Genomic DNA, 25,180 nt, shown 5'->3' with positions numbered 1-25,180 from the left:
ATCCCTGCATGCTAGGGATAAATCTCACTTGGTCTGGGCGAGTGATCTTTCTGATGTATTGTTGGACTTGATTACCTAGTATTTTTATTTTATTTTATTTTTAAAATATTTATTTGAAAGAGTTACTGAGAGGGAGATATAGAAGCAGAGAGAGAGGCCTTCCATTAACTGGTTCACTCCCCAAATGGCTGCAATGGCCAGACTGAAGCCAGGAGCTAGGAGCTTCATCTGGGTCTCCCACGTGGGTGCAGGGGCTAAAGACTTGGGCCATCCTTCACTGCTTTCCCAGGCATGTTAACAGGGTGCTTGATCATAAATGGAACAACTGGGACTTGAACCAGTGCCCATATAGAATGCTGATGCTGTAGGTAGCAGCTTTACCCACTACACCAGAGCGCTGGCCCCAAGTAGCTAGTAGTTTGTTAAGGATTTTTGCATCCATGTTCATCAGGGATATTGGTCTGTAGTTTTCTTTCTCTGTTGTATCTTTTTCTGGCTTAGGAATTAAGGTGGTGCTGGCCTCATAGAAGGAGTTTGGGAGGATTCCCTCACTTTCAGTTGTTTTGAATAGCCTGAGAAGAATTTGATTTCTTTAAAAATGTGATAGAATTCAGCAGTGCAGCCTTTCAATCCTGGACTTTTCTTTGTTGGAAGGGTATTTCTTACTGATTCAATCTCCACCTTGATTCTTGGTCTGTTCAGGTTTTCTGTGTCTTCATGGCTCAATTTTGGTAGATTGTATGTGTCTTGGAATCTATCCATTTCTTCTAGATTTTCCAATTTATTGGCATCTATCTCTTTGTAATAATTCCTGATGATTCTTTTTATTTCTGTGGTATCTGTTGTTAATTTCCTTTTTCAGTCCTGATTTTATTAATTTGAGTCTTCTCCTTTTTTTTTTTTTGGCTAGTAGGGCCAATGGTATGTCAATTTTGTTTATTTTTTCAAAAAATACTCATTTCATTGATATTTTATATTGATTTTTTTTGTTTCAATTTTGTTTATTCTCTATTTCTTCCCTCCTCCTAATTTTGTGTTGGATTTGATGTTGTTTTTCTAGGTCTTTGAGATGCAGTGATAGCTCATTTATTTGATGCCTTTCTAGTTTCTTGATGTAGGTACCAGTTGTTATAAACTTCCTCCTTAACACAGCTTTTGCTGTATCCCATAAGTTTTGATTTGTTGTTTTGACATCTTTACCCATTTCCAGAAATTTTTTTTTATTTCCCTTTCGATTTATTCTATGACCCACTGTCATTCAAGAGCATGTTGTTCGGTCTCCATTTGTTTTTCTCTGTTCTAGAGATTTCTTGAGTTGTTAATTTCTGGCTTCATTCCTTTGTGGTCAGAGAAGATGCATGGTATGATTTCAGTATTTTTGAATTTGATGAGACTTGCTTTATAGTATAGCATGTGGTCTATCCTATAGAAAGTGCCATACACAGATGAAAAGAATGCATATTCTGCAACTGTGTGATAAAAGGTTCTGTAGGTATCAGTTAGGTCCATTTGGTCCATAGTGTTGATACTATATATAACTGTTGTATCTTGGTTGATTTTCTGTCTAGTTCATCTATCCATTGATGAAAGTGGGGTGTTGAATTCCCCCATTACTATTGTATTGGAGTCAATGTCTCCCTTTAGATCCATTACCATTTGTTTTAAATAACTAGATACCCTGGCATTGAGTGCATGTATATTTATTATAATCACATCTTCCTGTTGAATTGATCTCCTAATCACTACATAGTGCCCTTTTTTTGTCTCTTTTAACAGTTTTGTTTTAAAGTCTTTTTTACATCTGATATTAGGATGGCTATACCTGCTCATTTTTGCGTTAACATGGAATATCTTTTTCCATCGTTTCATTTTCAGTCTATGAGTATCTTTGTTGGTGAGGTATGTTTCTTGTAGGCAGCAAATAGATGGCTCTTCTTTTTAATCCGTTCAGCCAGTGTTTGTTTTATTGTAGAATTTACATCATTTACATTCAAGGTTACTATTGATAAGTAACAGCTTGGCTGTGCCATTTTTCCATAAATATTTCCATTGTTTAGATTTCCTTTGTACTTTTACTGGGAGATTATCTGCCTTCATATTATTTCATAGCGATACCTGTGTTTCTGTGTGTAGCACATCCTTAAGCATCATTTGTTAGGCTGGATGGGTGGTGACAAATTCTTTCAATTTCTGTTTGTTATGGAAGGTCTTTGTTTCACATTCATTCATAAATGAGAGTTTTGCAGGGTACAAACCCTGTTTGTACCCTGCGTTTAAAGTTTTTTAAGACTTGAATTGTGTCTCTCTCTCCTATCCTGTAGTGTGGTGGAATGAGAAGGCCATGCCAAGATGGCCACTGGCAACAGAAACTGCCTGGCAACAGGCTGCGATTGGATGGCTTCAGAAACTGGGTGTGATTGGTTAGGGCATAGACTGCCCCTTGACTGGATTGGCTGCCTTGGCTATATAAGCTGCTGTAGCAACTGAAGTAAAGGAGTCTGCAGGCTGCTTGGCTCAGGCCTGCTTTCACCAGGCTCCTGGGGTCTGTGTGGTGACTCCGCACCTCTTGCCCCCACCACGCTCTTCCTCTCAGGAACGAATCCACAGCAAAACTGTAGGGTTTCTGATGGGAAGTCAGCTGTGAGTAATTGGGGAGCCTCTGGAAGTAATCTGGTGTTTCTCCTGAGCACAGTTTAGAATCTTTTCTTTGGTTTACTGTTGAAAGTTTGACTACAGGTGTCCTGGTGAAGATCTTCTCTAGTCATGCCTATCAGGAAGGAGTTCTGTGTGCCTTGTATACTTGGATGTGCCTTTCTTTATCCAAATTAGGGAACTTTTCTGTAATTATTTCACTGAATAGGCCTTCTAATCCATTCTGTCTTTGCACTCCTTCAGGAACTCCTAAGACCCAAATGTTGGGTCATTTGATAGTATGCCATAAATCTTTAACACTGTTTTTAAGTTTTCTAATTATTATTATTATTATTATTATTATTATTATTTCTTCTTCTTCTCTTCTTCCTCCTCTTCCCTCCTTCTCCCTTCTCCTCCTTACAGCTTCTAACTTCTTTCTTCTTCTTTCTTTTTGCCTCTTCCTCCTCCTCCTCTTCTTCAGTTTCTCTTCAAAATCTCAATTTCATGAAAATTTTTCTTCTATGTCATGTATAGATTTCTTTAACTCTTGAATTTTCTTCTTATTGCTTCTGAGTAATTTTATGATTAATCTTCTGAATTCCTTTTCAGGCATTTCATAATCTTTGTCTTTACATTCTAATATTGAAGTGTTATTGTGTTCCTTTTGGGGGGTTGATATTGTGTTTCTTATTGTTTCTTGAATTTCTGTGTTTAGTTTTAAGCATTTTTGGGAATACTTGCTGGTTTTCTTCTCTGATTTTATCTTTGAAATATACCTGTGTGGCTTAGTGGAATGTCTACTCTCTGAGTGAATTCCCAGAGGCATATGCTGGGTATGGCCAGGGATTTCTGGTCAGTGCTCCAGGGTGGAGCAAGTATCCAGGGTAACACTCAAGTTGGGCGTGGTAGATCTCCTTTATTGTCAGCAGGGAAGAGAGTATGATCGCCTCTGTTGGCGTAATCACACCCTCTCCTCTCCTCTCCTCTTCCAAGGTGATCAGTGCCCTGAGTTCACCCACAGTGGGTGAACTCTCACCTGCGCTGCCACATGAACCACACAGAGGATCTGTGCAGTCTTCATATTAGCTCAGATCCTGCTACAGGGACCCACCCCCAGCATTCAGGGAGTGCTAAGCCTTTGGCACTGCACACAGTGATTGCCCAGAGACCCAGCCACACCCTGCTCCCTCTCGACAGTCACAGAGTTACTTCCATCTCCGCACACAAGGCTCTGACAGTTATGGGGTGCAAAGGATCTACCCTGTCCCAGTAGCCTATCCTGTTGATGGAAAGGCAGAGACGTTCCCAGAGCCAGCTGCCTGTGGGTGTTCCACCTTGGCAGTTTGATCCCAGGAGCCTGTGATATATTGAGAGGCTATGGGCACCTCACAGTCCTGTGTGCATGTCCAGCACCCTGTCAGTCCTCCCAGCCAGACTAGAGTCAGTGGGGAATGCAGATTTTTCCCTATGGTAAAAACTCCTGTATCACATGCGTGCACAGGAGCCACCACAACCACTACACGTTTCAAAATGGTGGCTTCTCCCCACTGGTTGCTGGCACACAGAGCTGCCACAGCTGCAGCTGATTTCAAATTGGCATCTTTTGCCCACCCATTGCTGGGTGCACACATTCAACCTGCCACAGCTGTTACTGTTGTCAAGATAGCACCTTGTCCCCACCAGTTGCTGGGTGCATATACAAGAGCCAACACAGCTGCCCTCTCCTAGCCAGTTGCTGGGCGCCGTTGTTGGCAGATGGGAAGAGAGGAACGTTCTCTTTGTTTGCTGGGTTAGGCTGGTAACCTGTCCCCCTTAGGGCTCCAAGCTGGACTCAAAGACAGGGTACTCTACCAGGCTGTATCCCCAGCGGCATGGGCTGCTTTAGTCTAGTCTCACCTCACTCTCCAAAGCTGGCGCTTCTTACGCCTCTCAGCTGCAGGAGTCGTGTGTTTTTGTCTGTGCTCATTGCTGTGCACCCATACCTTCTTCTACACTAATCCCTAGCTTCCCTCTTCCTTCTGTAGAATTTCCACTGCAGAGTTCTCTCCAACTCTCCCCTGGGAATTCACTACTTCAATGTTTTTGCTGCTATCTTCCCCTCACCTGAAGCAGTACGTCCTTTCCTTATTCCGCCATCTTGACCCACCCCCTTTGTTTTAGTTCATTATGTTATGTTGGATTAAAGCCCTGTGTTTTTTAGGACTAGCGTGTTGCTGGTGTGACTTAGGCAGTTTCTCACTATTTAAACCTAACTGTATTGTTTGCATTTCAGAAGCATACTTATTTTACCCATGAAACTGTTCTCTAATTTAGTAAAGTAGAATCATTAAAACAGTGGTCTACAACGCATTTCACTTAATCATTTCATGTACAGTTCAACCAACATCCCAAATACTGGCAAAATGAATACTAAGACTAAAAAAAACACAGATAACAACTTGAGTTATATGGGTTAGCATAAGGAGTGTTTTGGGGTAAAAGTATAAAAAATACTCTTTTTTTCCCAAACCCAAAAAATTATTAGTAATACAGGATTAGCAAACTGAATTTAATACACTTTTTTGCTTGTTTTATAGCTCAGGAATCTTGCATTTAAGAAAATTCCCCAGAAATCTTCCCATGCCATTTGTAACACTCAACATGAGCTTTCACTGTCAAACCCAGTACAGAAGGAGTCACGGGAAGAAAACTGGCAGGAGTGGAGACAAAGAGATGAGCAGGTACAGCTAAATAAATACAGTTATTTTGCCTTGTTTTTCAGTGAGTTTTTGGATTGTTTAAGATGGCAGTGCATCTAAATCTATGTCACTACCATTGTGAAGAATAGTCTGTACTCGATTAATTCACATGTGTTTGCTGCTGTTTTTTATCTACTAGAAAATCAGATCAGTATGTCATTTATGTTACTTTTAGCAATTCAAAGTTATTTCATGGTTTTAAAAATTAATTGGCCTTTTTACAAATGAGAGAGAATGAGGAAATGTAGAAGAACAGGAATAAGTTATGTTAGCGAAAAACCACATTTGTAGGGCTAGAGGTCTTTTGTAAAAACTACCACCTGGCAGTTTGCTTAAAAAAGAAGGAATTTGTAGGGGAAAATTTTTTCTTTCCAACTTGATGTGAAGCTCTTGATGGTATTTGTTTTGTTAACCTACTTACATGATATTTTGTTTCTATCTCTCTATTAAATATCAATAATAACAACCAAATAAAATAGAAAATTTATTAAAACCAATACATTTCTCCTTTTTTTGTTGTGTCTAGGAAAAAAACATACTAAGCCTGGAATGTACTCCAGGAGATACCGTATGTATAGAAAATAAAGTTATTTCTTTGCTTATCTATTTGGTCTCTTAGAAATAGATAGCATTGTAGCAGATGTTTGGTCTAGCAGAGTGACTTACCTATCATTCTTGGGTAATTAGTATTAAAAGAAATAGACTCAATAAGCTGTGCTCTTAACATATAAACATTTAGTTTAGGCTCTTGCAATGCCTCAAGCTCATCATATGGATGTCAGTTACTATAGAACCATGCCATAATGCTATTCAAAAGATATTTCTAGGCACTGTTAAACTGGATAAATCATCTTGTATTTCTAGGTATCTTTTTTGCTTGTACAATATTTATTATGCTAAATTCTTTTTTATACGTATAAATGTTATATTGATTGACTTTTTTAGATGGTAATAGTTTTACAGATGTCCTCTACAGAGAGAATTTCTCCCAGTATCCCAAAGAGAACTGGAAAACCAATGAAGGAAAGCTACTTAAATTTGCTCTAGGGGCAGGCATTTGGTACAGTAATTAAATATGCCAGTTGGGATACCTACATCTGTTTCCCAGTGTTCTTGTCCTGGTTCCACTTCCAATTCCATCTTCCTGCTAATGTACACCCTGGGAGGTAGCAGGTAATGACTCAGGAACTTGGGTCCCTGCCACCTACATGGGAGACCTGGATGGAGTTCCTGGCTTCTGACTTCAGACTGGGTGTTGTCTTTTCCTCCCTTTCTCTCTGTGCTATTCAAATAAATAAAAATTAATGGATTAAAAACATTTTTAAAACTGCACCAAAGTAAATTCCATGCAATAAGAAAATAAGCACAGATACTTCATTGTCTTTCCTCCTTTTGCCACTAATTACTATCAAAATGATCAGGTAATTACGTCCCTGCACCTGTACAAGGAAGCCATTCAAGGCTCAAGAACTTTTGCTGTGAATGACAGAACAGACAAAAAGCTGGATATGGAAATCTTAGCTGTTACATGGCTGCTTATTTCAAACATTCAAAAGAGGAATTATCCTGGGGCCGGCTCTATGGCATAGCTGGTAAAGCCACCACCTGCAGTGCCAGTATCCCATATGGGCACGGTTCAAGTCCTGGCTACTCTGCTTCTGATCCAGCTCTCTTCTATGGCCTGGGAAAGCAGTAGAAGATGGCCCAAGTCCCTGGACCCTGCACCCGAGTGGGAGATCCAGAGGAAGCTCCTGGCTCCTGGCTTCAGATTAGCCCAGCTCAGGACGTTGTGGCCATTTGGGGAGTGAACCAGCAAATGGAAGACCTCTCTCTCTCCATCTCTCTCTGCCTCTGCCTTTCAAATAAGTTAACATTTTTTTAAAAAAGAATTATGACAAATTTTCCAGTGCTAAATCACCATATTTATAATGCAAATTTACATCAGCTAAACTTCAGCATAAAATATGAGAACTCTAATTAAAAACTACCAGATGGACAGTAAAGAAGCATCCATTCCTACTTAAGAACAAGCCCTGTATCTTAACTGATTTCAACTCAACAGAAGAAAAGTTTTTGTGACATGAAAGGGGAAAAAACTTTGTACTTAATGTCCAGAGTGAAAGCATAATTTGAGAATAATCAGCTCTAGGGCATGGAAGTTAATTTTAGATAGCACCTACTTTCTAGCGAGGGTCTAGAACATTTTGTAAAATGTTTATTATATAAAAGGGGAGATAAGATAATGGACTGAAATGAAAAAGTGGTTGAGAAACAGGGATTGAAAGGGAGATGGATGAATTTTTAAAATTAGGAAATAAAATAATAGCAGATAAAAATTTCATTAGAATGACCAAAGAACAAGAGTATACCCTGAAGAAAATTAAGCCAGTTATGTGAAAGGAAAATTTGATATTTTGCTGATAAAATAGATGTGTTATATTGGATCATTGGGCTGAAATCCAATAGAGGCATAATTAGTATCCTTGAAATAAGTATAATACAGACAAGCATTAAGATGATGCTAATAAAAATTTCCCTAAGCTTAAGACTTGAATGTAAACTTAAAAGAACTGAAGTCAACTTTAAGTCTCCTAAAAAGTTTTTCGTTTTAAGAATGAGAAATAAGGCAATAATGCTGTAAGTATATGCATGAAAGAAAAAAGATTGCCTGTAAATAATGAAAAATCAGGCTTACCACTTAAATCCAGAACTGAAAGTTAGGACCAAGACTTCCATATCTACTTAAAAAGTCATTTGTGAGAGTAAAGAAATACATGCTGAGGTACACAAGGACTGAAAAAACGTACCATCATTATCCTTTCTGAGATGGCCGATTTATTTATTTATTTATTTTAAGATTTATTTTATTTATTTGAAAGACAGAATTACAGAGAGAGGTAGAGACAGAGAGAGAGGTCTGCCATCTGACTCCCCAGATGGCCGCAACGGCCAGAGCCACGCCAATCCGAAGCCAGGAGCCAGGAGCTTCTTCCGGGTCTCCCACATGGGCGTAGGGGCCCGAGGACTTGGGCGATCTTCTGCACAGCACTGGCCCCAATTCCTGGCTCTTAACTCCAGCTTCCTGCTAATGCTGACCCTGGGAAGCAGAGGTGAATGACTCAAGTACTTGAGTTCCTGCCGCCTCCGTGGGAAACCTAAGTTGAGTTCCTGGTTCCCAGCCCCTCCATTGTAGGTGTTCAGGGAGTGAGCCAGCAGATGGGAGCTGTTTCTTTTGCTTTCTTTCTGCCTCTCAAGGGAAAAAAACATAATGTGTGTTGAGGGGTAAATCTAAGTAAGGATCATAACAATTGGAAAACCAATGGTGAACATTGAAACTAGTTCAATAAATAATTAATTGTACTGGCCGGTGCTGTGGCACAGCAGGTTAATGTCCTGGCCTGAAGCACCAGCATCCCATATGGGCGCCGGTTGGAGTCCCGGCTGCTCCTCTTCCGATCCAGCTCTCTGCTATGGCCAGGGAAAGCAGTGGAAGATGGCCCAAGTCCTTGGGCTCCTGCACCCGCATGGGAGACCCGGAAGCTCCTGGCTCCTGGCTCCTGGCTTCGGATCAGCACAGCTCCAGCTGTTGTGGCCTACTGGGGAGTGAACCATCAAATGGAAGATCTCTCTCTCTCTCTCTCTCTCTCTCTCTGTCTCTACTTTCTCTGTGTAACTCTGACTTTCAAATAAATAAATGTTTAAAAAAAAAGAATTAATTGTAGTGGTTGTAAATGCAGTTATTAAAGGAAGCATAACCCATTTGAAGAATTTGTATGAAATGAAATTTCTGTTTATGGATACAGAAATTAGGAAGAGGAGCCACAGCACCGGCCCTGATCTTAGTTTTAATCTTTCCCTGAACATTAAAAATTATATATATTGACAGTGAAAGGTTCAGTATTTTCTGGCTATTTTGTTGAGATATGCTGCCAGAGGTACTAAGAATTGGAGAGATCTGAGCCGGCGCTGTAGCTCACTAGGCTAATCCTCCGCCTTGTGGCGCCGGCACACCGGATTCTAGTCCCGGTTGGGGCGCCGGATTCTGTCCCGGTTGCCCCTCTTCCAGGCCAGCTCTCTGCTATGGCCCGGGAGTGCAGTGGAGGATGGCCCAGGTCCTTGGGCCCTGCACCCGCATGGGAGACCAGGATAAGTACCTGGCGCCTGCCATCGGATCAGCGCGGTGCGCTGGCCGCAGCGCGCCGGCCGTGGCGGCCATTGGAGGGTGAACCAACAGCAAAAGGAAGACCTTTGTCTCAGTCTCTCTCTCTCACTGTCCACTCTGCCTGTCAAAAAAAAAAGAAAAAGAAAAAAAGAATTGGAGAGATCTTTGTTGCAGTTTTAAGGTCTTTAAAGAAATGCTTTTCATCTCCTTTTTCATTCATAAACGTAAATCTTTCCCAGTGTAGTTTATTGTGGAAAAAATAGTCTTACATTTCCTACACTTTTCTTTCCATAGGTGTATATCAAAAGATATATGGTTCATATTTGAAATGGATATGTTATGTGATAGGTACTATATAAAATAGGTGAATTATATTAAAATAAAGCTGTTGTTAAAAAGATGATTAGGGGTTGGCATTGTGGCATAGCAGGAAAAAATGCCATCTGCGACACTGGCATACCATATGGGCACTGCTTCACTACCGATCCACCTCCCTGGTAATGCCCTTGGAAAAGCAGTGAAGATAGCCCAAGTATTTGGGCCCCTGCACCCATGTGGGAGACACAGAATGAAGCTCCTGGATTTGGATTTGGGCCTGGCTGTTGCAGCCATCTGAGGAGCGAACGAATGGATGGAAGATCTCTCCCTCCCCCTCCCCCTCTCCCTTTCCCCTCCCCCTCCCCCTTATACCTATATTTCTGCAGTGCCTATAAGAAATGAGTAATTTTTCATTTGGAATTTATTTTTTGTTTGGATTTCATTGGGTAAAAGTGTTATGGTACTTAGACTAAACAAATTTTTTTTTAGACTTTGGTTCCAACATATTTACTGTCCTTTAGGTTCTCTTTTTTTTATTGGTTCTGCATACTCTGTGATCATAAACCCTTGAGGTTTGCTTAAGTAGAAAAAAGTGTTTTAATAGTAAATGGGGAGTAGGAGGCAGTGAAGGAAGCCAAGGGGAAGGGTATCTGAAGTACTCCATCTTGGGCACGTTTATGTATCTGTATGTATCTTTGCTGGTTCACTCCCCAAATGCCCCCAGGGGCTGTTCTGTGCCATGCTGAAGCAGGAGTGAGGAGCTTCTTCTGGGTCTTACATGTGGGCAGCAGGGGCCCAAGCACTGGGGCCATCTTCCACTGTTTTCCCAGCGAGGACTTGAACCAGCGCCCATATGGGATGCCAGCACTGCAGGCGGTAGATTAACCTGTGCCACAGCACCAGCCCCTCTGTAGGCATTTTAGTGCCGCCTCTTCCCTTTTTCTCCTCCTTTCTTCCTCATCTCATATATACAAAGAAAAGAATGAAAATTTTCCACTTGAAACTTAAATGTGGATAGTTTCCAACTTAGAATGGTTTGCCTTAGAGTTTTTCAACTTTATGGTGGTAGGAAAGTGAGATGCATTCTGTCAAAACTGTACATGGATTTTGAATTTTGATTTTTTTTTCTGGACTAGCAATGTTCAGTATAACACACTCTTGCTGTAGCGCATAGTAGCCCTGTGATCAGGAGTGTAAACCAGCAACACTTTAAAGTGTATGTTGACTGCATTGTTTGGAAATTTTGTTTTCATGGCACTGTGTCTCAAAATCCTGATCTCTGTCTCCTGTACCCGTATATTCTGTTTATCAGTTTCAGTTCAGTCTTCAATGATTTGAGATGTCCAGTGCTTTATTAAAAAATATACTTTGTGTTTGATGATTTTTGCCCAAGTGTTATGAGTACATTTGAGGAATGCTAGGCTAGCTAGTATGTTCAGTAGATTAAGTGTATTAAATTTTTTAATTTACATATTTTTTACTTACAGTAGTTTATTGGGGCATAACCCCATGGTCAGTCAAGGAAAATATGTATAAGATAATTTTTGAACACCAAGGTTTTGTTTTATTTGCATTTTAATGTTTGGGACCTGTTTGTCTCTCTAGTTCTACCTTTGCATGTTCTGATTATTTACTTTAACAACTACATTTATAGCAGTCTTTTTTTTTTCCTTAAGATTTATTTATTTGGGGCCAGCACTGTGGTACAGCAGGTTAAAGCCCTGGCCTGCAGTGCCAGCATCCCATTTGGGTGACGGTTCTAGTCTCAGCTGCTCCACTTCTGATCTAGCTCCCTGCTAATGTGCCTGGGAAGGCAGTAGAAGATGGCCCAAGGTCTTAGGCCCCTGCACCCACATGGGAAACCCTGAAGAAGTTCCTGGCTCCTGGCTTCAAATCAGCACAGCTCCAGCCATTGCAGCCGCTGGTCTCTCCATCTTTCTGTAACTCTTTCAAATAAATAAAATAGATCTTAAAAAAAAAATGATTTACTTGAAGGAATGACAGAAAGAGAAACAGATCTTCCATTAGCTGGTTCACTTCCCAAATGGCTGCAACAGCCAGGCTGCGCCAGGCCAAAGCCAGGAGCCAGGAGCTCCATCTTGGTCTCCCACATGGGTGGCAGGGGCCCAAGTACGTGAGCCATCATCTGATGCACAATAGTAGGAAACTGAATTGGAAATGACTTAACCTGTACTCCAGTGTGTGATACTGGCATTGCAAGTAATGGCTTAACTGCTATACTACAACACCAGCTCCTATAACAGTATTATAATAGAGAATTTAAAATATGTTCAGAGTTTGGAATCATTTCTTTTCTCCTTCCTGATGTGTTTGTATTATATTACTTGTTCTCCCTGTTATTTGGGGTCAAAAATCTTCAATACAGTCTATTATTAAGATCCCTCCTGGGGCCAGCATTGTGGTGTAGCAGGTAAAAGCCACAACCTGCAGTGCCAGCATCCCATATAGGTGGTGGTTCAAGTCTAGGCTGCTCCACTTCCGATCCAGCTGCATGCTATGGCCTGGGAAAGCAGTAGAAGATGGCCCAACTCCTTGGGCCTTTGCACCCACAAGGGAGACCCGGAAGAAGCTTCTGGCTCCTGGCTTCAAATCGGCACAGCTCCAGCCATTGCAGCTACTTGGGGGTGGGGGGGTGGGGTGAACCAGCGGATGGAAGACCTCTCTCTCTCCCTCTTCCTCTATCTTTCTGTAACTCTGCCTTTCAAATAAATAAATAAATATTTTTTTAAAATCCCTCCTTTTTTATTTTCTACACTGCTACTTTTTGGCCCAGGTGCCTAGTATATATATGAGGTTACAGTGGCTTACCAGGGACATTGATTCTAGGTTCTCATTTTTGTTTTCCTTTTTTTTTTTTTTTTAAGATTTATTTATTTGTTTGAAAGACAGAGCTACAGAGAGAGAGGAAGAGGCAGAGATAGAGAGAGATCTTCCATCTGCTGATTCACTCCCTACATGGACCAAGATGGAGTTCCTGGCTTCCTCCAGGTCTCTCACATAGGTACAGGGGCCCAAGCGCTTGCGCCACCCTCCAGATGCACCAGCAGGGAGCTGGATCAGAAGTGGAGCATCTGGGACTCGAACTGGCACCCACAGTGGATGCCAGTGTTACAGGTGGCAGCTTTACCCGTTAAAGCACAAAGCCAGTCCCTTTTATTTTTCTAATGTTCCAGTTTGTCTTTTGTTTGTTTGTTTTTGACAGGCAGAGTGGACAGTGAGAGAGATAGAGAGAAAGGTCTTCCTTTTTGCCGTTGGTTCACCCTCCAATGGCTGCTGCGGCTGGCGCACCGCACTGATCCGAAGGCAGGAGCCAGGTACTTATCCTGGTTTCCCATACGGGTGCAGGGCCCAAGGACTTGGGCCATCCTCCACTGCACTCCCCGGCCACAGCAGAGAGCTGGCCTGGAAGAGGGCAACCGGGACAGAATCCTGCGCCCCGACCGGGACTAGAACCCGGTGTGCCGGCGCTGCAAGGCGGAGGATTAGCCTAGTGAGCCGCGGCGGCGGCCTCCAGTTTGTCTTTAGGATAATTTATACCAGCACTGCTCTTTAATTTACCCTAACTTCCTGATTTTTAGGGAGTGTATGGAACTGAATTCTACTCTACCCAAACTATTTATTTTTTTGCTATTCTAATCTGTGTACAGGCAGACATTTCCTTAGTTACTTCAGAGATACTACAACTTTAAATCCTCAAAACTATCCTGTAAGATTAATACTCTGATTTGCTTTTAAAAATGAGAAAACTATGATTCACAAACGTTACATAACTTGCCCAGAGTCACAGCTATTATGAGTAGAATAGGAATTTAAATTAGCCAACTATGTCATCTCCTGAAGCTTGCGTTTTTTTTTTTTTTTTCTTTTTCCCACATCTTTCTCAAAATTCACTTTGTGTCAGGATGGCTTTCCTTATTCCATAATGAATCTATTCTTTTTAAAAATATTTTATTTATTTATTTGAGAGGTAGAGTTACAGACAGAGAGAGGGAAAGGTGGAGAGAAAGGTCTTCATTCCACTGGTTCACTCCCCCGGTGGCCTCAAAGGCTGGAGCTGAGCTGATCTGAAGTCAGGAGCCAGCAGCTTCTTCCGGGTCTCCCACGAGGGTGCAGGGCCCCAAGGCCTTGGGCCGTCTTCTACTGCTTTCCCAGGCACATTAGCAGAGAGCTGGATCAGAAGAGGAGCAGACAGGGCTAGAACCGGTGCCCATATGGGATGCCAGTGCCACAAGCAAAGAATTAACCTACTGCGTCACAGCCCCGGCCCCTGAATCTATTTTTTTTTTTCTTGAACTCCCATCTGCTGGACTCCCCTTCTTCCAACACCAGCAATGGCTGGGAATGGGCCAGGCTGAAGGGCGAGCCAGTCCAGGGATTCTACATGCAGGGCAGGAATTCAACCACTTGAGCTGTCACCATTGCCTCCTAGGATCTGCATTAGCAGCAAACTGGAATTAGGAGCCAGAGTGAGGCATCAAACCCAGGTACTCTGATATGGTATGTGGGTAGCTTCACTGTTAAGCTAAACACTTGCTCCTTGGATCTATTCTTACTTTCATTGTTTATGTGGCTGGCACTTCCTGCAGTTGTTTTACTCTTTTTCTACTTACCTAATTGTATATATCCTGTTTTTTTTTTTTTTAATATTACTTTATTTATTTTCATCTACTTGAAAAGCAGGAAGGAAGAGAGATCTTCATCCACTGATTCATCCCCAAATGGCTGCAATAGCCAGGATGGGCAGGAAGGAGTCAGGAGCCTGGGACTCCATCTGGGTGTTCCACAAGAGTAGCAGGGGCCCAAGCACTTGGGCCATCATCTGCAGCCTCCCTGGTACATTAAATGCTTGAAGCTGGATTAGAAGCGGAGGAACTGAGACTCAGTAGGGGATGTGGGTGTCCTAAGTAGGGACTCAGTTGGGAATGTGTGGCTTAACCTCTGAGCCACAATGCCTGCCCCTGTGTGTCCTTTCAGTCCAACTTAAATTTTTTGTATGCTTCTCTAAATGCCATTTGTTGTCTTTGTCTTCACTTTTGTAGCACTTTTGTTGTGTTACTCTATTTCTATAGCTTGAATGTGTTAGTCTTTTTTAAAATGTGTATTTGAAAGTCATAATAACAGAGAAAGAAGGACAAAGTAAGAGATCTCACATGGGTGCAGGGGCACAAGGACTTGGACCATCTTCTGCTGCTTTCCCAGGCCCATTAGCAGGGATCTGGATTGGAAGTGAAGCAGCCAGGACTCAAACCTGCACCCTTGTAGGATGCCAGCATTGCAGGCGACAGCTTAATCCATTTTGCCACAGTGCGGTCCCTAGATTTATTCTAGTTTTTAAAAATTTATTTTTTTCTACTGGAACTTCCTTGTATGCTAGCTTATGTTAATAATTAAAAATAAATTTAAAAATTTAGAATCAAATGTTGAGGAGAGCCCTATTTTTCATTTATAAGTTCTATTTCATTCTGCTTTTATCATGCTGTTAAAATCAGCTACTTTAATATGTAAATTAAATAATAATACCATCTTGAAAGACTGCCAACTTTTTAACCTAATTTCTCCTCACTGATTTTTAGAGTATTAGTCAGAATATGTGTATGTGACATATTGGAAATAATCTTTTATGTCCTTACCACAATTAAATATCAACAGTATGGGTAAATATATAATGGCTGATTGAACCAGCCTTACTCAGAATAAATTTAAGTAGTTTTGTTATTTTTTTTATTAAGATTTATTTTTTTTATTTGAAAGAGTTACAGAGAGAGGTACAGACAGAGAGAGAGGTCTTCCATCCTCTGGTTCACTCCCCCAGATGGCCACAGTGGCCGGAGCTATGCCAGTCCGAAGCCAGGAGCCAGGAACTTCCTCCGGGTCTCCCACTTGGGTGGAGGGGCCCAAGCACTTGGGCCATCCTCTACTGCTTTCCCAGGCCATAGCAGAGAGCTGGATTGGAAGAGGAGCAGCTGGGACTTAGAACCGGTGCCCATATAGGATGCTGGCGCTTCAGGCCGGGGCTTTAACCTGCTGCGCCATAGTGCTGGCCCCTTGTTATTTTTTTTTTGTTAGGATGACTACTATGCTTAAGTTGCAACAAAAGTTTTTTTTTTTTTTTTTGGTATAATACTAACATGAATCTAATTATTTTTCTTGTACGTCATAACTGTTAGTTTGGAATACCCACTTATTTATTTAGTAAATATATAGTAATTCCAGATGGTTACTTTATTGCTCTTTTCTACTCATTACTAATTTGGATTCAATATATTGTTGAGTTTCTCTCAGTTATTCTGTAGAAGAAGCATGTACAGTTTTCCCTGGGCTTAACTATTTTCTGGTCCTATGTATGTTATTTACCATTTTAATTCTAGTTTTATTTTCCTGAGTTAGATTGTTTTTCTGTGTAAACCTAATCTTTTTCCCCTCTTTTCAGTGCCACAGCATAGGATTGGATACGATGCTTTCAAAGGGATGACCCTGGTTAGAAATTTAAGGTTTAGTTCATGGTGTTCAGTGTTAATAGCTTTCTAGTTTTCAAGGTATCCCTCTAACAGATCACTATCTTTTGCAGTTGGTTTCTGTTAAATTTTGTATTTCTTTTTTTAATCATTAAATGACAGAAACAATTCAAATTTGGCAAAAAAGTATTTATTGGAAGGGTACTGAGTGATTCACAGATTTAAATTAAAAACTTAACAGGCTTTGGGAAAGTTGGAAACCAAGGAATACCTGTATAATTTTTCAGATACATGATTTAGTGTATGTCATTTTGAGGTCTCATCAAATGGTTAAACCCAACTTGATTTATTCTTGGTCTCAAACTCTAATTCCTGGGAGAGCAAAAATGAATTAGATTGCTTGCCTACACCTGTTGGTGGTGATAGTAGCTGATATTTGTATGGGTGTGGTAGTGGGTAGTATACAGTGTCACGTACTAGGCTGTGGTGCTGGAACAAATGACATTGGAATAAAGTGTAATTTTTCAAAGGAATAGAAGGGTTCTGAACAGACAAAAACAAGAAATACCCACTAAATGTATGCTTTTGTTACCCTATACAGACAGAAAAACATGTATTGAAAGCTAGGATGTTTATTCCTGTTATTTTGTTACAATTAAACAATATACAGCTGCACTTCCACCTAAGAGAAGACAACTCATAGCCCTATCCCACTGTTATAGCAATTCTGTTTGGCAATTAGGTGAAGTAATTCTTATAGAGAGTAATTTTATTAGAGGATGGTAGAAGCTAGATTGTAAGAAGTTAAAGCAAGGTTAAATGGTGAAAAAGAGAAACCAACAATTAACAAATTTAGAAATCATTTTCTTGTGTTAGATGACTTAAATGATAACCATACAGGTTATCATTTTGAGAGTAAAAGTAATTATTCTATCACTCTCAGCATACTTCCAAGACATTTGGTCACCTTATTTAAGTATTCTGGGGCCGGCGCCGCAGCTCACTAGGCTAATCCTCCGCCTTACGGCACCAAAACACTGGGTTCTAGTCCTGGTCGGGGCGCCGGATTCTGTCCCAGTTGCCCCTCTTCCAGGCCAGCTCTCTGCTGTGGCCCAGGAGTGCAGTGGAGGATGGCCCAGGTCCTTGGGCCCTGCACCCACATGGGAGACCAGAGAAGCACCTGGCTCCTGGCTTCAGATCAGCGCGATGCGCCGGCCGTGGTGGCCATTGGAGGGTGAACCAACGGCAAAAAGGAAGACCTTTCTCTCTGTCTCTCTCTCTCACCGTCCCCTCTGCCTGTCCAAAAAAAAAATTAAGTATTCTGTACCTGTGGAATTTTCTATACTGAGGAAATAATTGTTAATGATTATTTTTTCAGTAAAAATCACTATAATGATTTTCAGTGTCTTAGGCTAGATACTATCTTTGATACCTATTAATTACTATGTTGATTTTTGCCGGCGCCGTGGCTCAATAGGCTAATCCTCCACCTTGCGGCGCCGGCACACCGGGTTCTAGTCCCGGTCGGGGCGCCGGATTCTGTCCCGGTTGCCCCTCTTCCAGGCCAGCTCTCTGCTATGGCCAGGGAGTGCAGTGGAGGATGGCCCAGGTGCTTGGGCCCTGCACCCCATGGGAGACCAGGAAAAGCACCTGGATCCTGGCTCCTGCCATCAGATCAGCGCGGTGCGCCGGCTGCAGCGGCGGCCATTGGAGGGTGAACCAACGGCAAAGGAAGACCTTTCTCTCTCTGTCTCTCTCTCACTGTCCACTCTGCCTGTCAAAAAAAAAAAAAAAAAAAAAATTACTATGTTGATTTTTGGGGTAATTTTTTTTTATTAAAATGAAATTACATAGTAGAGAAATAATTATGCAGTGGAAAATAGAAATCTCCAAATTTGGAGTTTGTGCTTTAGTATCTTCTATAAAATACTGGATTATATAGTTTGACATAGTTAAATAACTTCAGAGAACCCATACTGTTTCTTAACATATTTTTCTTTACCCATATGTGTTGTCTTGTGTCATGGTTATTTTGCTAGTGTAGTACAATGCTGTCATCTGTTTATTGTGAAATTCTTTTTTCTTTTTTAGCTGACATCTGAAATGTTTGAAGCAGATCTTGAGAAGGCCCTGTTGCTAAGTAAATTAGAGTACGAAGAACACAAAAAGGTATTTACATTTTTGTTTATATAGATATGTTAGATGTTACGATCAAAGATAAGAACCAACCTTGGTGATTTTCTCATAAAACTGATTTAAAATTTATCCTGAAAACTCCTTGTAACAAAACATTACCAACAAATTTTCATAACAGGATTCCTTCTCAAGTTTTGAGAGACTGAAACCTGTGGACTAAGCCTTGTCTAATGATTTGGAGTATTTGGTTAAAGGGTTCATCCACCCAACATGAAGGGAAGAGAGGGAATGAAATACCTAACAGATAATTTAATTTTGAATTAATGTAGAAAGTAGTTTATTTTAAAAATTCAAGTAAATATGAGTGCTGCAGTACAGAAGCATCTGTTAAGAGACCCTCTCTGAGATTGACTACCAGTAACTAAAATAAATGGGAGCCCTTTTTGATATTTTGGCCCTGTAAACTCAGCATTTGTCATTAAACTTTCACGTTGGACTGTGTGTTGAAATTCATTCTACAGCCGTAACTGCAGGAAAATTTAAATAAGATGTAGTTGGTTTCCGCTTTCTGTATTTAAATTGTAAGAGCATTGTTTACCTTTATCCCATCTAACATTTTAGCCCTTAACATCTATAGGAATTTTTTTTTCATAAAATATATTCAACTTGTGATCACTCAGTGGATTATCTTAAATGGCCCCTGGTCATATTTAAGGCTTTTTTGGCCATACCATTGTACATATCACCTTCATCCAAGATGGAAAGAAGAGAGTAAAATTTATAGCAGATGTTTTTATTTTTTATTTATTTGAAATGCAAAGTTAAGAGGAGAGACAGAGAAATCTTCCATCTGCTGGTTCACTCCCCAAATGGCTGCAACAGCAGAGGCTGGGCCAGGCCAAAGCCAGGATCCCAGAGCTTCTACAAGGTCTCCCACCTAGGTGCAGGGGCCCAAGGACTTAGGCCATCTTTGCTGCTTTCTCAGGTACCTTAGCAGGGAGCTAGATCTGAAGTAGAGCAGCCGAGTCTTAAATCAAGCCATATAGGATGTCAGTGTTACAGGTGAAGATTTAACTTGCTACACCACAGTGCCGGCCTCTCATTTATTTTTGACATCAGCTCAATATGAGATAACTAACTAAAGGAAACATCTCCAACAAGGTCAAGTCGGCATCTTTTCCTCTTCTAAGGTTTAGGTTTCACCCAGAATTCCTGATACTTGGAATAGCCCATACCAAGATTCATTGCTCCTACAACAAAGCATATGTGCATTTGCTAGAATATAGCATGTTTGAAAAGCTGTAATTTGGAGACCTAGAATTGCTGGAGATACAGATACAAGGATAGGATATAAAGAACCTCATGTACCAGGCTAATGAGATTAGATTTTATACCTCTTTTGGTGGAAACCTATTGTGTATTTTTAACTTTTAGATTGATTTCAGATTTTCGTTTTAGAAACTCGGGCTGTAGCAGTGTAGAAGATGGATTGAGAGGCTAAAATTAGAGGTTGTTGCAGTGTCCATGTGAAAGAAGATAGGGGAAGTGATAGAAAGTACAAGGAAAATGGAATATATTTAAGAGATCTTTAGGAGGATAAACTCAACAAGACCTAGTGACTAGTCTGGATATAAAGTGTGTAGGAAGAGTAGGCAAGGAGGTGTCTGGCTTAGATAGCTGTATAGATGGTAGTGGCATAACAGCGTACTCAGTGTAGGGTCGAGTGAGGAAGGCAAAATAGCCATTTGGGGAGTGAACCAGCAATTGAAAGATCTCTTTCTCTGTCTCTCTCCTTCTCTCTGTAACTTTGCCTTTCAAATAAATAAATAATAATAAATAAAACCTGAAGAAACAGATTACCTATTAGTTGATTTTATAAATTGTAAGCTAACGCTAATTATTTTTGATAATTTTTTTCCTAGGAGTATGAAAATTCTGAAAATGTTTCAACTCAGTCAAAAGTTATGAATAAAAAAGATAAAAAAAAGAACCATCAGGGAAAAGATAAACCTCTCACAGTATCACTAAAAGATTTTCAATCAGAAGGTAATGTATGTATAATATCTATTATGCTAAAACTGTATTAAGTCATTTTATATTTAAAAATTTTCAGAAGCAAGTGATTTTCAAAAGTAAGTGAAATTGTCTTGTTACAGAATTTCAACAATGTGAACCTCTTAGTCCATTTTGTATTGTTAAAGCAGAATATCTTGAAACAGGGTAATTGATAATAAACAGATATTTATTGGCTCTGGGAGCTGGTGCTGTGGCGTAGCAGTTTAAGCTGCCACGTACGATGCTGGCATCCCATATGGGCATTGATTTGAGTCCCAGCAGTTCCAGTTCCAATGCAGCTCTCTGCTGTGGCCTGGGAAAGCAGTAGAAGATGGCCCAAGTCCTTGGGCCCCTGCACCCATGAGGGAGACTCAAGAAGCTCCTGGCTTTGGATGGGCCCAGCTCCAGCTGTTGCAGCTATTTGGGGAGTGAAACAGCAGATGGAAGATATTCTCTCTCTCTCTGCCTCTACATCTCTGTAACTCTGCCTGTCAAATAAATAAATCTTTAAAAACAAACAAACAAATATTTATTGGCTCACGATTTTGGACACTAGAAAGTCTAAATTTGATGGTGAACTTTCTTGCTATTTCATCACCTGACTGAAGGCAAGAGGGCCAGAGAGCAAGAGGGGCCACACTCACCCATTTATAAAGTACTAGTCTCATTTAAGAGGGCAGAGTCCTCCTGACCTAGTTACCTCTTTTTGTTTTTGTTTTTGTTTTTGTTTTTTTTTAAAGATTTATTTTATTTATTTGAAAGACAGAGTTACAGAGAGGTAGAGACAGAGAGAGAGGTCTCCCATCCACTGGTTCACTCCCCAGATGACTGCAACAGACAGAGCTGCGCCAATCCGAAGCCAGGAGCCAGAAGTCTCCTCCAGGTCTCCCACGTGGGTGGAGGGGCCCAAGCACTTGGGCCATCCTCTACTGCTTTCCCAGGCCATAGCAGAGAGCTGGATTGGAAGAGGAACAGCCAGGACTTGAATCGGTGCACATATGGGATGCTGGCACTTCAGGCCAGGGCTTTTTAACCTGCTGTGCCACGGTGCCGGCCCCCCAGTTACCTCTTTTTTTTTTTTTTTTTTTTTTTTTGACAGGCAGAGTGGACAGTGAGAGAGAGAGACAGAGAGAAAGGTCTTCCTTTTACCGTTGGTTCACCCTCCAATGGCCGCCGCGGCCGGCCGGCGCACTGTGGCTGGCGCACCGCGCTGATCCGATGGCAGGAGCCAGGTACTTATCCTGGTCTCCCATGGGGTGCAGGGCCCAAGCACTTGGGCCATCCTCCACTGCACTCCCTGGCCACAGCAGAGAGCTGGTCTGGAAGAGGGGCAACCGGGACAGAATCCGGCGCCCCGACCGGGACTAGAACCCGGTGTGCCGGCGCTGCAAGGCAAAGGATTAGCCTAGTGAGCTGCGGCGCCGGCCCCCAGTTACCTCTTAACACTAAAACAATAGCAGTTAAATTTCAGTGTGAATTTTGGAGGGAACAAACACTTAAATCATAGCAATCTATTTAGAAATAAACTAAAACCATTTGGAGGTTAAAATAATTTAAAACCAGCCATTAAAACCCTCTGCAACTTCAGTAGAATTTCTTTGTTTTTTTTCTGAATTTGTCCCTTTTCTTAGACTTACTGAAAATAAAAACAGTAGGTTTTAATGATTTTGAAACACATATGTAGTGATTTGGCTTATATGAAGCCAAAAATAGAATCTTTAGATTTCTTAATTTTTGTTCAACTTCTGCAAGTTATCTAGCATTGCATCTTAGAAAATTAAAATGCAAATTTTAAAATGAGAGCTATTGCCAGAAAGTTGTTTATAAAAACATCATTTGTATTTATTACAGAAAATAGAATTATACAAACTACTAAACTTTTAAAGACATACCACAAAAGATACTATTTTTAATGTGGGAAATGGCAAAAAATGCTTACCCTGTGCTCTGCACTATGATATCCAATTTATATATAAATTCAAGTAGAAATCATAAGCCTTAGCTGCATTTTAAGTGCTCAGTAGCCACTGTGAGTGCATGCTTCTTTATAAGCCTTGCTAGAGAAAGTGGTTGTCATCCCACAAAGTTTTATTGAACAGTGCTGTGTATCAGGATGGTTGCTGCCATTTGAACAGCTGTTTTGTTCATTGACAGGGAGGTTTATTTGAGACGTGTGAATTTAACCTTAATACATTGAGTATTCTATGAAGATAAGTAATATAGAATAATAAAAAATTAAAATCAGAAAAAAAGCCCTGTGTGAAATTAGGAATATATTTAAGAGGACTGTATTCTTTTCCTTTGAGAATCAGGTTTTTCCTGTGGCCTGCTGTATTTTGGAGTTGAAATCTTCTTAAAATAAGATTTCCTAAGTCAAGCACAGAAAGACAAATACCTGATGTTTCCATTTATATGTGGAAGCTAATAGTTGATCTCAAAGAAGTAGAGAATAGAATAGTGGTTACCAGAAACAGAGAAGGACGTGGGAAAAGGAGGGAAGGAAAAGGATGTTTAAGGACCGGTGCTGTGGCAGAGCAGGTAAAGTGGCCACCTGCAATGCCAGCATCCCATATGGACACCGGTTCTAGTCTTGGCTGCTATGTTCCAATCTGTTTTAGTCCTGGATATGTTCCAATCCAGCTCCCTGCTATGGCCTGGGAAAGCAGTAGAAGATGCCCAAGTCCTTGGGCCCCTGCACCCACATGGGAGACCAGGAAGAAGCTCCTAATTCCTGGCTTCGCATCAGCACAGCTCTGACAGTTGTGGCCATTTGGGGGAGTGAACCAGCAGATAGAAGACCTCTTTCTCTGTCTCTGCCTCTCTGTAACTCTGCCTTTCAAATAAATAAATAAATCTTAAAAAAAAAAAAAAAAGAATGTTTAGTAGGCATGGAATGTTCTGTAGCACAGAACTATTATTGACAGTTAATTGAATATTTTGAAATAACTAGTGGAAAGGATTTTGAATGTTCCCAATACAAAGAAATGATAAATGTTTGAAGTGATAATGCCCATTACCATGATCTGATCATTACATATTTAAATTATATATTATATTAAAATGTCACACTGTACCACATAAACATGTGCAGTGTCAATTAAAAATAGAAATATATTTTAAAAGTAAGATGAAATCCCAAGCTTAGTAAGAAAGACTGCATAAGAGAAATATGTTATATAAGAAAAAACAAGGTAAAAGCAAGAAAAGAATGCTTTTGTAAACTCTTGTTTTCTTTCTGAAGTAGTATGTAGCTTCATTAGCTGCATTGAGAAAAATATCACTATTACAGTGTAATGGAAGCTACACAATGCTGGCAAGTCACGACTAACACAGTTGTGAGTCTTCCTTGGGTTCTGGCATCTCATTCTATGCTAAGGAGACCTGGAAGAATGATGGTGTAACCTGCCAGGACTTGGTAGTTTGATCTGAACCTTGTGATTTGGGGATTTACTGTGTTTATGGACTCCATTCTGATTATACATCCTTTACAGAACTGGACCAGCTTTTAGATTCTCAGACATAAGAAAACTAGTAAATTATTTTTAGTTCTTAAGAATGGAAAATTTCTGGGACCAGTGTTGTGGCATAGCAGGTAGAGCTACAAACTGCGATGCCAGATTCCCATATGGGTGCTAGTTTGTGTCCCAGCTGCCCCCTTTCTGCTCTAGCTCCCTGCTAGTGGCCTGGGAAAAGCAGCAGAATATCGCCCAAGTGTTTGGGCCCCTGCCACCCATGTGCAGGACCTGGATAAAGCTCATGATTCCTGGCTTCAGCCTGGCCCAGCCAGAGCCATTTCAGCCATCTGGGGAGTGAACCAACAGGTAGAAGATAGCTCTGTGTGTCTCTCCTTCTCTCTCTCTGACTGACTGCTAAATAAATAAATACATCTTTAAATAAAACAAAAAGAAAGGAACATTTCTGCTGTACACAAGAAGCATTGTTAAGTAGGTGGCATCCTGACCATCTCAAGTAAGTAAAAATACTTGGCTCTGCTCCTTCTGTATACTTTAGATTCAACCTTGTTATTTGTGTATATTCCCTTGTGCCTTCCTGTCCTCATTCTGCCATCAGTAATGCCTTTCCAGAAATGCTGTGTTGTTTTTAAGTTGATAATTTCTTACATCCAGATATATTTTGGGGGGTTATTGTTTGTATTTATTCCATAAATATGTATCAGCTTTTAGGAGTTTTTACACAGTATTGTCAAGTCACTGTGATATATGTTCTTAAAATAGCTAATAATTTTAAAAGGCATAAATTACTATCTGGTTATTTATTTTTATTTATTAAGATATGTTTATTTGTTTGAAAGGCAAGTTAGAGAGATATCTTCCATCCACTGGTTCACTCCCTAAATGGCTGCAATGGCTGAGGCTGGGCCAGACTGAAGCCAGGATTCTAAACTCTTTCTGGGTGTCCTACACAGGTGCAGGGGCCAAAACACTTGGGCCATCTTCCACTGCTTTCCCAGGCCCATTAGCAGGGAGCTGGATTGGAAGTGGAACAGCCGGGATTTGAACTGGCATTCATGGGAAGCCAGCATTCCTGGCAGCAGCTTCCCTACTGTGCCATGATTCCGGTCTCACTATTCTACTTTTTAAAATTCATTCTGCGAGACCAGTAATCTAAACATTATTTTTACAGCTCTAGAATTTGTGGTT

General features: G+C 40.8%; 1 protein-coding gene across 24 annotated transcripts in view; it reads left to right on the top strand.

The window, feature by feature from the left end:
* GKAP1 (G kinase anchoring protein 1) overlaps positions 1-25,180 on the top strand; it is an 81,497-nt gene that overhangs the window by 20,506 nt on the left and 35,811 nt on the right. For 13 of the 24 annotated variants that reach the window (XM_089315481.1, XM_070049025.2, XM_070049010.2 and 10 more), the window contains 3 exons: positions 5,211-5,354; positions 18,420-18,497; positions 20,387-20,510. In XM_089315481.1, coding sequence (XP_089171607.1) covers positions 5,211-5,354; positions 18,420-18,497; positions 20,387-20,510 — 346 coding nt within the window. Of the gene's footprint in view, positions 1-5,210; positions 5,355-5,898; positions 5,941-18,419; positions 18,498-20,386; positions 20,511-25,180 lie in introns of all 24 variants that reach the window. The other 11 variants (XM_070049006.2, XM_051833667.3, XM_089315416.1 and 8 more) reach the window with 1 other exon arrangement.

This window comes from Oryctolagus cuniculus, chromosome 1 (assembly GCF_051225735.1).
Source record: "Oryctolagus cuniculus isolate XC-2025 breed Fujian yellow rabbit chromosome 1, ASM5122573v1, whole genome shotgun sequence".
Taxonomy (NCBI): Eukaryota; Metazoa; Chordata; class Mammalia; order Lagomorpha; family Leporidae; genus Oryctolagus; species Oryctolagus cuniculus.
Note: the sequence above shows the minus strand (reverse complement) of the source record. Positions and strands in the feature narration are given on the sequence as shown.